The 16,153-nt window shown below is 38.2% G+C and overlaps 1 protein-coding gene across 3 annotated transcripts in view; it reads right to left on the reverse strand.

The window, feature by feature from the left end:
* Positions 1-16,153, reverse strand: part of Rbcn-3B (WD repeat-containing protein Rbcn-3B) — a 438,089-nt gene that overhangs the window by 264,549 nt on the left and 157,387 nt on the right. For all 3 annotated transcript variants that reach the window (XM_067147119.2, XM_067147118.2, XM_067147117.2), the window contains exon 11: positions 15,117-15,199. In XM_067147119.2, coding sequence (XP_067003220.2) covers positions 15,117-15,199 — 83 coding nt within the window. The remainder of the gene's footprint in view (positions 1-15,116; positions 15,200-16,153) is intronic.

A 16,153-nucleotide genomic window follows, 5' to 3' on the forward strand; every position in this document is an offset into this window, starting at 1 on the left:
TGATATAACTCCTTCATATAACCCAGTTTTTTATACAAGGTGTTGCATTAAATAACACACATCTTACGAGGAGATAAAAACAGGGATGAATGTAGAAACACATGCATCGTTGAGAAAGCAAGTTATACATATTAAAAATAAGCTTAACCACATAACTTGCAGTGCGAAAATATTTGCCTTGAATGATTCCTGAATACAAAACGCGCGCGCACACACACTTCTAAAGAGCCAGCAGGCAGGAAAAAGTAAGGTGAAACCTTAAGAGTTCTTCTGAGAAGAGTTCATCATTCTTTCTATGATCTGACTAACTAATGAAGTCTCCCTTGAGTTCCTGATAAACATACACAACAGGAAATTAAACAATACACATCTTACAAGGAGATAAAAACAGGGAAAGTTATACATATTAAAAATAACCTTAACCACACATCTTGTAGTGCGAAAATATTCGTCTTGAGTGATTCATGAATACAAAACACACGCGCACACATTTCTGAAGAGCCAGCAGGCAGGAGAAAGTAATGTGAAACCTTAAGAGTTCTTCTGAGAAGAGTTCATCATTTTTTCTATGTTCCGAATAACTAATGAAGTCTCCCTTGAGTTCCTGATAAACATACACAACAGGAAATCCTCCTTCACTCTCAACAATAGCTATAAAGACCACGGTAAATTTCATTTTAAATATTGTGCAGAGACGAGAAAGCATGATATTGAATATAATATAACTCCTTCATTTAACCCAATTTTTTACACAAGGTGTTACATTAAACAATACACATCTTACGAGGAGATAAAAGCAGGGACGAATGTAGAAACAAATGCATCGTTGAGAAAGCCAAAATTATACATATTAAAAATAAGTTTAACCACACAACTTGCAGTGCGAAAATATTTGCCTTGAATGATTCCTGAATACAAGACGCACGCGCACACATTTCTAGAAATATTTTCGCACTGCAAGTTGTGTGGTTAAACTTATTTTTAATATGTATAATTTTGGCTTTCTCAACGATGCATTTGTTTCTACATTCGTCCCTGCTTTTATCTCCTCGTAAGATGTGTATTGTTTAATGTAACACCTTGTGTAAAAAATTGGGTTAAATGAAGGAGTTATATTATATTCAAGATCATGCTTTCACGTCTCTGCACAATATTTAAAATGAAATTTACCGTGGTCTTTATAGCTATTGTTGAGAGTGAAGGAGGATTTCCTGTTGTGTATGTTTATCAGGAACTCAAGGGAGACTTCATTAGTTAGTCGGAACATAGAAAAAATGATGAACTCTTCTCAGAAGAACTCTTAAGGTTTCACATTACTTTTTCCTGCCTGCTGGCTCTTCAGAAATGTGTGCGCGTGTGTTTTGTATTCATGAATCACTCAAGACGAATATTTTCGCACTACAAGATGTGTGGTTAAGGTTATTTTTAATATGTATAACTTTCCCTGTTTTTATCTCCTTGTAAGATGTGTATTGTTTAATTTCCTGTTGTGTATGTTTATCAGGAACTCAAGGGAGACTTCATTAGTTAGTCAGATCATAGAAAGAATGATGAACTCTTCTCAGAAGAACTCTTAAGGTTTCACCTTACTTTTTCCTGCCTGCTGGCTCTTTAGAAGTGTGTGTGCGCGCGCGTTTTGTATTCAGGAATCATTCAAGGCAAATATTTTCGCACTGCAAGTTATGTGGTTAAGCTTATTTTTAATATGTATAACTTGCTTTCTCAACGATGCATGTGTTTCTACATTCATCCCTGCTTTTATCTCCTCGTAAGATGTGTGTTATTTAATGCAACACCTTGTATAAAAAACTGGGTTATATGAAGGAGTTATATCATGTTCAAAATCATGCTTTCACGTCTCTGCACAATATTTAAAATAAAAATTTTACCGTTGGTCTTTAGAGCTATTGTTGAGAGTGAAGGAGAATTTCCTGTTGTGTATGTTTATCAGGAACTCAAGGGAGACTTCATTAGTTAGTCGGAACATAGAAAAAATGAGGAACTCTTCTCGGAGGAACTCTTAAGGTTTCACTTTACTTTGTCCTGCCTGCTGGCTCTTCAGAAATGTGTGCGCGTGTGTTTTTTTATATTCAGGAATCATTCAAGAAGAACACTTTCGCACTGCAAGATGTGTGGTTAAGGTTATTTTTAATATGTATAACTTTTGTTTTCTCAACGATTCATTTGTTTCTATATTCGTCCCTGTTTTTATCTCCTTGTAAGATGTGTATTGTTTAATGTAACGCCTTATGTAATATAAATGCCTACATCTTGCCTATTTCCCACATTTTGGCTGATGATGATGCAAACACAGCGTCGAAACTAGTTCCAAGTGCAAATACATGTTATAAATAAATATAACATTTTGTATTGAAAAGGTGGACCGTTTTAAGTTTTTCCTATCATCCATACACCGACTTTTACAAAATATTCACTAAAATGCTTGGGAAACAGTTACCTATACATAACGTTGTTAACAATTCAAAAATTGGACAGATTTATTTTGCAAAATAAAACTAAATGAGACAATAACGTGAATATGTCAACTTTATACATTTTATATGCATGTTTAGTCCAGTATTCATCATTAACAGAAATGTTGATTCAGCACTAGTGGAAAAAGTGAAGTCTATTCCATTCTTTAAAAATTAAAATGATTCAGTAATCACAAAAGGGTACAGTGAACTTCAGGAACAAATCAATCAAATTGCGAGATGGAAAAATAAATATTGTGAAAGTTCTGATTAGTTTGCTTGACAGTCATCCTGAGTTTAGTGGCAGAACTCTCCAATCAGTGTGGTATCCGTGTGCTAATGTTGACTGTGAACGTTTCTCTTCTCGCTACTCAGGAGTTTTGAGCGACTTGCATTGCAACAGGAAAGTGACAATGTTCTCCTTTGACAGTTAGGAAAAAAAAAACAATACCGTATTTACGCAAATAATCCCTGCATATTTTTTAAAAAAGTTTGAGGCACGAAATAGGGGTGCAGGTTTTATTTGCGTTAAGGTTGCCAACACACTCCTGGCTCACCTAGTTTTCGATGCTGAATGTACACTTATGCTTTGTGCAACTGTAGATGGAAGAAAACTGTCCGCATATGTCATATTTAAACAGAAAACAATTCAGACTTTTAATTCTAAACTGACTTTACATTTATAAAATATAGTACCGTATTTTACAGAGAAATTTAAATTCAAAATTTCTCTGCATCATGATAGAACACGTCTTAAGGAACGTGCAGGAGTAGCTTTCCACACTTTCACTCACTTTGGTGTGTCTATAGTGTGTTTCATAGTGGAAAATAGAGTGAAATCTTAATTCTTTTGTATTCAGCGTTTTAAGGAACGCCACAATATCATATAACAAGCAGTACGCAGAAAAGCAGAATCCACGAAAACTTGCGAGGGTTGGCATTTCTGAATTACAAGATGGCTGTTAATTCGAAATCACGTAATTGAAGTCCGTTTTCTGCATTACGAAGACTTTGAATTAACGAGGTTTTAATGTATCGCAAAACTAACATCAGATTTCGCTGGTGTGTCTATTTCAAGTGTTTACATTGCACGAAAAGAATTATCCACCACCGGTCCTGTTACTGTCCAGTAAAAAGAGACCACGTGTGAGAAGTGTTTAAGACGTGGAGTGTGACGAACTTGTAAAAAATTTAGGATAGGATTCTAGTGAGGCAAGAGATAACGAATCTTCCGATCTACAGGGAATGGAGCCTATTGCAAGTTCAGATTAATGAAATACCTGTCACGTAAGTAGGCCTACTTGCTCATTTTCATGGAAAATATATTTCATAGCAGTGATAATGTATTTTTATCATCTCAGGCAAAGCAGCTGTATCCGTAAATTTACATATTCATATTTGTGTAAAGACCACGTGGACCTCGCGGAGTGATACGAAATGTTTGTTTATATCTACATTACTGTTGAAAAGGCACGATGTTTCGGAAAGTAATAAGATCAGCGCGGTTTATATTAAAACGACACTATTTATTACATACGTAAATCACAAGATGGATGCAGTAAAAACAATAGACATGGATATTACAATCGTGACATGTCAGAATGGATAAAGAAAACATAGTATGTAGGTGGTGCTACTTGATGGTGGCTCAGCCAGAGTCATATGAATATATATAAATATTCTCAATACCCCCTCTCAAAGGATGAACCAGCTTCAACGTTTCAGTTTTCTGTCACCCAGACATTCTAAACACTTCCAGTGCTTATCCTTCGGTAGTCTCTTGGTTAATATATCTGCAGGCATCCTCTCAGTTGACAAGTATTCGAGGTGAATGTCATCAGATGAAAGAACCTCTCATACAAAATGATGCACATCAATGTGCTAAGTCTGAGAGTGGAAACAGAATTTCCAGCAAGCTTCTGAGCTCCAATGTTGTCATTGTATAGCTGTACAGTTGACACGCTGTTAATGCCATCTCCCTTGCTACTCGTAGTAAGTGCACTGCCTCTTTTGAAGCCTCACTCAAGGCCATATATTGTCCGTTTACGACAATGCCAACGGTACATAAGAGCACCTATAAGCTCTCTGTAGGGGGCCTCTCGCCATCATCCTTGGACCAAGTTTTTGATCTTGACAGTTTAATTCCAGCTTCAATTGGTGTGGCCACGGGCTTGCAATCAGACATTCGAAAGCGATCTAAGATGTCCAAAACATAACCTTACTGTTTCAAGGTGATACCGGATTCATCTCAAGAAAACTCAATCCCGAGACAGCACTTAATGTCTCCTAGGTCTTTGACCTCAAACGACTTTTATAGAAATTTGTGGACCTATCAATTTCTCTCGAGTTCCATGACAAAACTAAAATGTCATCAACATAAACTATGATTAGGAGAGCATCAGCATCAGAACCCTTCACATAGATGCTCGAATCGCCGGACATTGGTTTGACACCAAGCTTTAAGTAGTTGCTCGTTCAAGCGTTGGTGCCAACAGCGGCCAGCCTGCTTCAAGCCATACAGAGCCTTTTTAATACAGTTAACACAATCCTTGTTCAACATCTTCAGCATCCTCTTGGCTTCAGCAAGGATCTCGGATGTTGCAATGCCTTCCTGTACAATGAATTCGAGTATTTCCCTGGTGTAGTTTGGTACCTGCATAAAGATTTCCTCTTCAACAATTCCATTTAAGTATGCAGTTGCTACATCGAATTGTCAGACATACATTCCATGATGAGCAGCGAGCGCAATAGCCATTCGTATTGAGCTGAGTCGTGTTACTGGTGCGAATGTTTCAGTATAATCTATACCTGGCCTCTGGGAAAAACCCCTGGTCATGACTCTAGCCTTCCTTCTTGTGATCTCACCATTTGCTCCGTACTTATTCCTAAGGACTACACGACTTCCAATTGTCATCCTATTTTCTGGGCGGTCTACAAGATCCCAGGTCTTGTTTCTTCGAATAGAGACAAATTAATCTGCCATCGCCATCCACACATTTTTCTCTGGACCTGAAAATGCCACCCGAATTGGAACCTCAGCCAGACATACTGAATCAATTTGTCCTCCATCATGTTCCTGGTAAAGCTTTCGAGGTCAGCCTCGTGTTCTCGAACGGATCATTTTTGGTCTTCCTGTCGAGACTGTCGTCGTATTTCCGCTTTTTGCTATTTGCTTTACATCGCACCGACACAGATAGGTCTTACGGCGATGATGGGATAGGAAAGGCCTAGGAATGGGAAGGAAGCGGCCGTGTCCTTAAGGTACAGCCCCAGCATTTGCCTGGTGTGAAAATGGGAAACCACGGATGACCATCTTCAGGGCTGCCGACGGTGGGGCTTGAATCCACTATCTCCCGATTACTGGATACTGACCGCACTTAAGTGACTGCAGCTATCAAGCTCGTGGTTTTGGTTCAGGTTCATTTTCAAAACCAAGAAATTTTTCTTCAGAACTATCCGGATCTGTGGTGCTTTCTGTACGTTCTGTGTCTCTAGGAGTTATGTTTACATTGATGAAAGGATCAACCTGCTCTGGCTCTATCCTGGGATGATCTTCATCAAAGAGCTCTACATCTGGGTGCTGATTTGGAAAAATATCAAGATCGTATTTTGGCTCTTGTCTGTTTCCTTTCAAAAACTTGACATCACGTGAGATTTCCACTTTTCATTCCTTTGGTACCCAAATTCTGAAACCTTTGGACTGCTCAGCATATCCGAGGAATATGCCCTTTTGACCCCGAGGGTCGAATTTTCCTACGTTCGGCGATCGATTTAGGCAGTAGGTTTCTCATCCAAATTTTTCGAATTTACAAACATTTAGAATCTTTTCAGTCCAGGCTTCGTAAGAAGTTCGCCCACCCAGTTTACTCGTAGGATATCTGTTCCTAATGTAACTTGCTGCTGAAACAGCCTCTGCCCAGAAAGAAGGAGGAAGCCTGGACTGCATTAATAAACATCTGGCCATCTCAACGAGTGTACGGTTTTTCCTTTCCGCTACTCCATTATGTTCCGGGTTATGCGGAATCGTCAGGCATCGTAGGATCCCGCAGCTTTTTAACACTGCGTCGAATTGGGAATTCACATATTCCGTACCATTATCAGAATGCAAAATCTTTATCTTCGTGTTTTTCTGTGTTTCCAGACGTTTTCTGAAGTCCTGAAACTCATTAACGACTTCATTTTTCTGACGAAGAAGCTTCACTTCTCACCATCCAGTCGCATCGTCGACGAATGTGACAAAGTAATGCACGTTTCCATTCGAGGAAACCCTCATTGGGCCACAAATATCGGAATGAATCAATTCCCCTGGTTCCATTCTCGTATTGGACTTCTTCGGAAAAGGGGACACAGATCTCACATTCAAAATCCTCTTCAGTGTCGATGACTTTGATTCCCTCCATCCTTTTATTCTTCATTGTCTCACATAGATCTGTTATGTTTAGATGTCCCAATCGAATGTGCCAGTCCATAATAGATCCTTTGCGTGTATCTCCAGCTCGGGCAATTTTTCCCTGTTCTTCGGCGTACGACCAATTAACGTAATAAAGTCTGTCTTTTCTATGTGCAATGAATAAGGTACTATCGTTCACATCTGTAACTCGAGCAGATGTTTTGTCAAACACTACGCGGTGACCCCCGTCTACGATCTTCCCGACAGAGTAGATTAGTACACAGATCAGGTACGTATAATGTATCACATAGGCTGAAACTTTTATCACAACCATCAATGCTCATTGACACTGTCACAACACCTTTTGCACTTATTTTCGTTGTAGAACTGTAGAACTTTAAATCGTCAGAAACATCGGATTCTTGTGAAATATAGTCCAGATTTTTACACATGTGCGATGTACAGCCGCTGTCAAGGCACCAAACTGTATCTGCGTCGCGGTACGTCACGAACTTGCAAGAATTCAGTTCTGATGTAATATATAGCGAGGTACTTCCTTCGGCCTTGTGAGCATTATCATGATAATTTTTACTCGATTTGCATTCCTTCGCCTTATGACCTATCTTTTTACAACGATAGCAACGAAGAGATATGGATACTCCTTTTTCGCCTTTATCGACTTTTCTATAATTCCCGTTCTTGAATTTTCGTTCAACAGTCATACAGTTTTGCATCATGTTGTTCCGATCACTGCTCCTCGCGTCACTTTCTTCGACAATTTTTATGCGTAATACCTCGGGCTTTGGAAGTTCGTCGTGATATTCTATCCCACACCGGAAGTATTCAAAACTGACTGGCAAGCAGAAGTAATATGGATAACAAATCATCGTTGATTGCCACGTTCACACCATCGAGCTTGTCTACGGAGTCGAAAAATCTCCGCAAATGATCGTGTACATCCCCATCTTCACTATTTCTTTGAAGCAAGATCTGCTTTAATATGTTGCTTTTCGCGCTGGCCCCTTCGATTGGTAAATCGACTCTAGTTTTAGCCGCAGTTCACGCGAAGTGACACAATCTTTTATAATACCAATACCAATAATACAATCTTTTACCCGTTTCAATTCCGAGGGTTGAATCACCAGGATGATATCTGACATTGCTTCACTGTCAGGTTCTTCCCATTCTGTAATAGAGGCCGTGTTCTCGCTAACCGGTTCAGGTTTAACTTTTATCCCAGCAACGTATACCCAAGTACGATTTTTTACTAACACAGTCTTCATGTGAATTTTCCATGTGTCAAAGCTGTCCTTTGACAACGCCTCAATGCGCACCATACTTGAATTGTTCATCTTCACACACTATTTCTTCGCAGAAGACACTTGGCTAAATGTTTAACTCAACCTCGCCAACCGTGCGCGACACGATATTTTCACGCGTCTATTTTTCAGTGTATTTTATCACTTAATTTAATTTAATTTAATTTAATAACTTTCCAAATGCGCATCCTGGGCCCATAACCTGTTGAAAAGGCACGATGTTTCGGAAAGTAATAAGATCAGCACGGTTTATATTAAAACGACACTATTTATTACATATGTAAATCACAAGATGGATGCAGTGAAAGCAATAGACATGGAGATTACAATCATGACATGATGGTGTCTCAGCCAGAGTCATATGAATATATATATATATTCTCTACAGTTACTCTTTCAATGGAAGGAATTTTAGTTAATTTCATATTTTTTTCCAAAATTAGCCTTCCTAAAATGAGGGTGCGGGAATTATTCAATGACGGGGATTATTCGCGTAAATACGGTATTATGTAATTTTCTTTCATATTATTCCTTCTTCAGTGATAACAATGATAGAAACGTGTGTGTGAGTCTTTAAATAAAACTACATATTGTTTTTCAATCATTTATTTACATGAAAAAATCTTTAAAATCCCAAAATATAATAACGCGATTAAAAATAACGCAAAATTCTAAAGATAATAACGCAAAATTCTTCAAAAATAACCCCAATTTCCACCAAAAAAAAAAAAAAAAAACTGCACGTCCCCAGCTATGGGTCATATTTTCATAACCTGTATACACCTGTTATGGCATTATTCTTACTTCACTTCACTCCCAAGTCTTCAACCCTTCTTGCTCCCATAGCCCCCCAACTAACACCCATTTTTCTTAACGTAAATAAATAAATGAATACTGGATTAAAGCCACTATATTTATTTAATGATACCAAGCTTTCAGCCAAATTGCATTGGTCTTTATCAGGGCATGTGTAACGTGCTCCTGCCATAACCTCTGTATCTACGTTTCCACGACTTTCTGGAATAATCTTTGCATCTACGTCTCTACATACTCCAGCAATATCTTCATATCTACGCTTCTACTGCATCATCTGTTTTCTACTTTAATTATTGTAACCTGCTTTTGTCATCTATGTTTGTATATATATTGGTTTAATCATATTTTGTGCTCACCCGTCTCTTCACTCCCAAGGCTCACTGCATACTGACTGCCACACTGTGTTTATATTCTACTGCCTACGCCACCTGCTACATCACCTAAAACTTCTCGAAGTTACTAGTCTTCACTTCCTTGCGTATATATAATGGACAGCCTTGCTCGTCTCACGAGCCTGGCATCGACTTGTGTACAGTGTGTGCGAGTGGAGGGGCCACTGACCTTGTGCGGTTTGCCGCACAAAGCGCACGTCTACTCCGTCCAACTGGAAACATATCATCGGACACTAGGTGAGCTAATACTTCACTTATTATTTTGTAAAAACTAAATTAGCCCTTCAGGTGACCTGGCTGTTTATTCATTCTACTTACTGAAGGCCTTATTTTGTGCCCTAACTGTTTCGATTTTCACCGGACTTAAATTTTCACGACATGAAATGAAGATGAAAAGCTTTAAATTGGACTAAGGGTGACCATCGTCGACATGATATGTTCAACCTTTTAATAAGAACAATAATGGGTGGATGAACTCTCTCAAAGCTTGCGCAGTCGGATTCCCACTTTTTCTTTCCTCTCTTATCCTTGTTATTTTTCATCTTCCTTCTTTCCGTCCCGTCCCTCTTTTACTTGGATTATTAGAATTTTGTAAAACACCCTGGAGGTGTTAGGTTTAAAATTGTGGCCAATAATTATGGTTCTCATGCTAAAATGATGCTTTATGAAAAGTTTATCCTTGTTATCCTAAAAAGGAATGTTATATGTCTACGATACGTGTAAATCGTTCTAATAATTGTAAGAAAATTTTGGGTAGCAGTTCTTTCTTTTTTCAATTGTTCAAACTTTGTGGTCTTTAATGAAAGTAGGGACGGTAAATACATTAGTGGTCCTCACCTACGTTATCTCTTGGACTTTCTCAAATCCCATATTAATCTGCGTGTGTAATACAAAGTCAATTATCTAATATATCTCAATGCTAATGCGCGACCCAGAGCCAGACATTTAGCGTGGTGGTATACCTATCCCCTGGCACTTTTGTTTCCTCCACAGCTATGCCAACAGCTGTCATAGATGGCCTAGGCATCAATGAAGAGGTGTACTAGGGAAATGAGGAGTGAGGTAGTTTCCCATTGCTTTCCTCACCGAGCCAGAAGTTGCTATTACGTATCATTCTCCCACTGAAATGCACTCACCAACTGACCTTATGAATGATATTTTCATACCATTCATAACAGAGACTGGCTGCATAAGGAATGGTACTAGCATCACTCATACCTCAGTCACTTTCATATCGTCAAAGCCAAGGATAAGACTGAGACAGGTCCATGAAAGTAAAAAATTTATTCTAGCCCACACCAGAACACATAGTGCACTGTAAACACTACGTGTCGCCAGCAAAAGGCATTCAGGTTATGTATCTTATAAAATAATTCCTAGCACACGATATAATTTTGATTTTGCGTTGGTACCTTCTCTGTTTTGATTTCATTGTTTTAACTTTTGACAATTTATCTTTCAACATTAATCCTTGTATTTGCTGTCATGTGTTTCATATTTCAACTAGTCATAGTTTAGCATTTGTCTTGTAGGTGCTATCATGTGTCATATATTGACATTCGATAAGTTGCATTTTGCTCAGTTGATTTGTTGGCTGATGACGACGCGCAATGAGCGTCGAAACTAGTACCAACCTTCTCTAGACGTTATGTGATATATATTCACATCAATAAACATTCATGGTATTGAAAAGGTGGACCTTTAACATTTTCATTTTACTGTAATCCCAGTTCAATATGGAACAAAATGAAGTTTCTAACTTTCAATGAGATAGCCTACCAGGCAAAGCGAAAGGCATACCACTACATGAGCCTGAAAATAAAAATCGCCAAATTGGGCAAAGATATCAGCTTCTTGAAGCAGTGTATTGAGCATGATGTGACTCCAAATTTTTTAAAAGGCACCGTTAAAAAACACTTTTCCACACCTCATTCTATCAAAACTCGCCAAAAAACCAACAAAATTTGGCTAAGAAATGAAATCCGTTTTTTACACAAGAAAAATCTTACTTGAATAATAGACTTTACGAGACTCACCTTGAAGCAGCCAATTTGCTCCCTAGTGCCCAGTGGAATCTTTTCCAAGACCTAATTAACAACAGACTTTTTGACCAACTTTCACAGAAACAATTTACATTAGAGAAAAAATTAAACACTTTAAAAATGAACACAACTCCACCTAAAAACCAGTCTAAAGAGACTAGTTTGTCTAAAAATGTAATTGAGAAATTCCACCCTGCCTGTAGTTAACCTGTCTAAAGTAACTTTAAATGAAGAAGAAACCACCATTCTATCGAAAGGCTCAAAGCACAACTGGCCTAACCTGAACAAAATGAACATCGCCACTACTTTAGTTATTGAGTCTGAGGCCGCCATCAACAAAATGCCGTTAGAACAACACGACGAACTAGATTCGAAGTAAAAAGGAAATTAGACAAAATGTTTACCTCTGACAACGTAAACAACAGATTCTCCTGCATTAATTCTGCTGACAATAAGCAGATTTCCGAACACAAACGAATCGCCGAACTTAAAAAGAAAATCAATAATAACGACCTAATAGTCACTAAAGCTGATAAAGGTAATACCACAGTTATAATGAATAAAACCGACTATGTCTCCAAAACTAAGGAATTTTTTAAGAAATTAAGAACGCGGCCTCTACCCTTCACGATCTTAACAGCATCGATCCCCACATTAAATTTACACTTGAGTCTGAAACAAACAGGTTAATCAATTTTCTAGATTTGACCATTCATAGACACCCTTCCTCTTTTTCTTACAAAATCTTCAGGAAACCCACACAAACTGCAACTACCATTCGTCAAGACTCCACACATCCCCAAGCACACAAACGTGCTACCTATAATAGTTTAGTCCACCGTGCCTTCACAATACCCATGTCAAAGAAAGACTTGAACAACGAAATAAATACTATTCGTGCAATCGCCAAATTTAACGGTTACAATAAACCCTTTATAGAACAGATTATCAACAAATTCAGGCACCGACCTAAAACCACTCTTACTAAACAAAAATCTAAAGACGCCACTTCTTCCACCTTTACTTTTAACAAAGATGTCTGCAAAATCACCAATCTCTTCAGTAAACATAACGTAAAAATTTCTTTCAGATCAAATAACAGGAACTCTGAAATTCTGCACAATTCCCCATCAGTTAACATGTCCAATACTTTCTTAAAGTCTGGAATCTACAGATTCAAATGCAATGACTGCAAATGCTCATACGTCGGACAAACAGGACGCAGTTTCACCACTATATATTCAGAGCACGTCAACGCTATAAGATACAATAGGTTTTCAGCAATAGGTCAACACATCTTTGACTCCAACCACAAGTTTACCGATATTGAACATGATTTAGAGATCCTTCAAATGGCCAATAAAGGGCCTCTCATGAACATAATCGAAAATTGTTTCATCCATTTCGATCAATACTTTAATCCTAACTTCAACTTAAATGAAATCTCTGACGAACTTAATATCCTTTTCGATTTCTTAATTAACTTGTTTAAAAATATCAGATTTCCAAACACTAGCGCTATCTTTCAAGCCATGTGCAATCCACATCCCCGTCACTTACCCCCACTACCTCATCCCTCTGCCTCACCATAGCCCTACTCCTCAGCTTTAGCTCCTCCTTTTCCCCCCTTCCCCTCCCCTCACTCTCCCTTCCCTTCCACTACTCGGCCTCCATTATTGCTCTCTTCATTAGCCCAGCTCCTCTTCTTTCAACATCTATGCCATCACGCTACTCAAGGTGAGTTCGCCTCCTTTCCCTTATATATCTTTTGGCTATGTACATTTATATCACGCCTAATTTGGCTTTCAATCTTTTCGTCAGGTCTCCACATTTCCATACTGAACTGGGAATCGTGACGTTAATTCAAATTATGATCTTCACAAGACCACATTGCTGACTTCAAAACCACCTGAATTAAGCCTGTTAATTACCGCAACATACGAGAACAAGATTATTCTTCCCACTGATAACATATGAGGCCTCATGATTTATGCACTTCAACTGGACTATTCTCTTGTTTATCAAGACTCAACAACTGGGATACCTTCTCAAAAATGTTATGATTTACAGTCAGACACACCACATCATTTCAACTGGTTATAATCTAACAGTGACTTTATAGGTGCTGTCATATGTTTTAGATGGTTATACAAACCATACCCTCATCATTTTAATGTTACATTTAAAATTTGCCTTAGCTGGTGCATTTAAATGTTGTATATAGATACGCCTTACGTTCTACAAACCTCAAGCTGGACTACTTTCTCATGTATCATACCCTAACTATTGTGACCTTCTCTGTTTTGATTTCATTGTTTTAACTTTTGACAATTTAGCTTTCAACATTAATCCTTGTATTTGCTGTCATGTGTTTTATATTTCAACTAGTCATAGTTTAACATTTGTTTTGTAGGTGCTATCATGTGTTATATATTGCTATTCGATAAGTTGCATTTTGCTCAATTGATTTGTTGGTTGATGATGACGCGCAACGAGCGTCGAAACTAGTACCAACCTTCTCTAGACGTTATGTGATATATATTCACATCAATAAACATTCATGGTATTGAAAAGGTGGACCTTTAACATTTTCATTTTACTGCTACCCACATCATTCACTCATTTACGTGCCTAACAGAAACTATGTTGCGTGCAATGGTATTCCTGATAAAGACCCTACCCCAGACTCTGGCCTTCCCTTTGTAACACCCGTCAAGTACACTTTATAATCTCCTATATCTTCCTCATTATCTCCCCTTACCCGAATATCACTTACTCCTAGCACATCCACATGCATCCTCTTTGCTGACTCAGCCAGTTCTACCTTCTTTCTTCCATAAGCCCCATTAATATTAATAGCTCCCGATCAAATTCCATTTTGTTCGGCAAGTTGTTTCCAAGGAGTCCCTCGCCTGTCAAATGGGAGTGGGACTCCATTACTCCCATAGGTTCTAAGCTTGCTTAAAATGTTCTGACCGAGCTCGATAGCTGCAGTCGCTTAAGTGCGGCCAGTATCCAGTATTCGGGAGATAGTAGGTTCGAACCCCACTGTCGGCAGCCCTGAAAATGGTTTTCCGTGGTTTCCCATTTTCACACCAGGAAAATGCTGGGCTGTACCTTAATTAAGGCCACAGCCGCTTCCTTCCCATTCCTAGGCCTTCCCTGTCCTATCGTCACCATAAGACCTATCTGTGTCGGTGCGACGTAAAACAAATAGCAAAAAAAAAAAAAGAAAAATGTTCTGAGCTCGGTAAATTCATGAAGCAGGATGCTACCCTACTTACACATAGTCCAAGTGAGGATCTCTCCTCTAATGGGTTATGGACCACCGGTGAATTGTATAGTCCTAGCCGCCTGAGCACAAAGAGGGCCATGACTCAGAATATGTCCGAGATGCCTACTCCCATTCCATAGCAACTGGTATCCCGACTCTCAGGACCACTTACTAGGCCACTCAGCCGTTGCCCATGGTTCACGAACTAGTACGTTACTACAGTAACCCACAACAATGAACCATCTATATTTAAATAAATTCCTTTAATTCAGTCAACATAAGAATAAGTTTGCCCTTGAGTCTACAACTGAATCCCGAACCTTTGATAAAGTGTGCATATTTAATTGAAGAAACAATTTTATTTGGATCTAGGAGAATAAGTTAATCAAAATCACTGTGTAATGCTTACCAGTTGATCTAATACCCCAACAGGAGGTGGTGACATTTCAGCCCAGGCTTTCGTTAAACTAGTCGACACCATGGGAGGTATACCTAAAAGGAAAAAATTAAAACACAACAAATTTATAAAACAAAGGAGAAAATGTATTTTTTAAATAGTCTATTCATGATTTCTTATTAAGGCAGTTAAATTTATTTTTTACACCCTGTCCAACAAATCACAAAAATGGATTTAGAATGATTCATGGAAAGGAACAAACTAATGACAAATCAAGTCATATAGATCAGGAAAGTGCCTACCTATTTGAAGACTGTAGTGGATGAAGATGTGCAGATTGTTCGTATCCTTTATGACTCATATGTATGTTGTCCTTGTCTCCTTTCCTACCTTGCTTTCTCTTTCCACATTGAACTGTCATTGTGTTATTCTATAATGTCTTTTTATTCATGCCCCTATCTTTTTACACAGGATGTCCGAGGAGGAAAGGGCAAATATTCTGGCAGAAGATAACTCTGGTCAATGTGAACAAGGACATTCATATTAACACATCTGGATGTAAATGTGGAAAAACCTGGCTACTTTGTGTTCTTGTGAAAGTAACACGAAGATCACAAGGCATTCTCAAATGCACAATCTTTTCATTTCACATCAGGCAATTCTGTACTATGGCGACAATGATTTCTTTTAAATGTATAATTTTTTTATTGCGTGTTATTTCCCATCTATTCAATAAAATCAATCGTATGATAAGATAAGATAAGTGGAAAATAACACACACTAAAATTCTATACATTTTAAAGAAGTTACTTTCAATACGGATTTAAAAAACAATGAATTTTATAACTTGCAATGAATGATTTCTATGAGACGTTCTAAATATCTAATGCATTTTCCAATTTGTTGAATAAGATAACGTGTTGCTCATCGAAGATTGTGATGTTCCTGTATGCCGGCAAAAACATTCAATATGTGAGAGACCAGTTCATCTCATGTATTAACTTTCCTTCTGTAGACCACACCCTTCACCAAACCCACAAACAAAAATC

Source organism: Anabrus simplex, chromosome 5, assembly GCF_040414725.1.
Source record: "Anabrus simplex isolate iqAnaSimp1 chromosome 5, ASM4041472v1, whole genome shotgun sequence".
In the NCBI taxonomy this organism is placed as follows: Eukaryota; Metazoa; Arthropoda; class Insecta; order Orthoptera; family Tettigoniidae; genus Anabrus; species Anabrus simplex.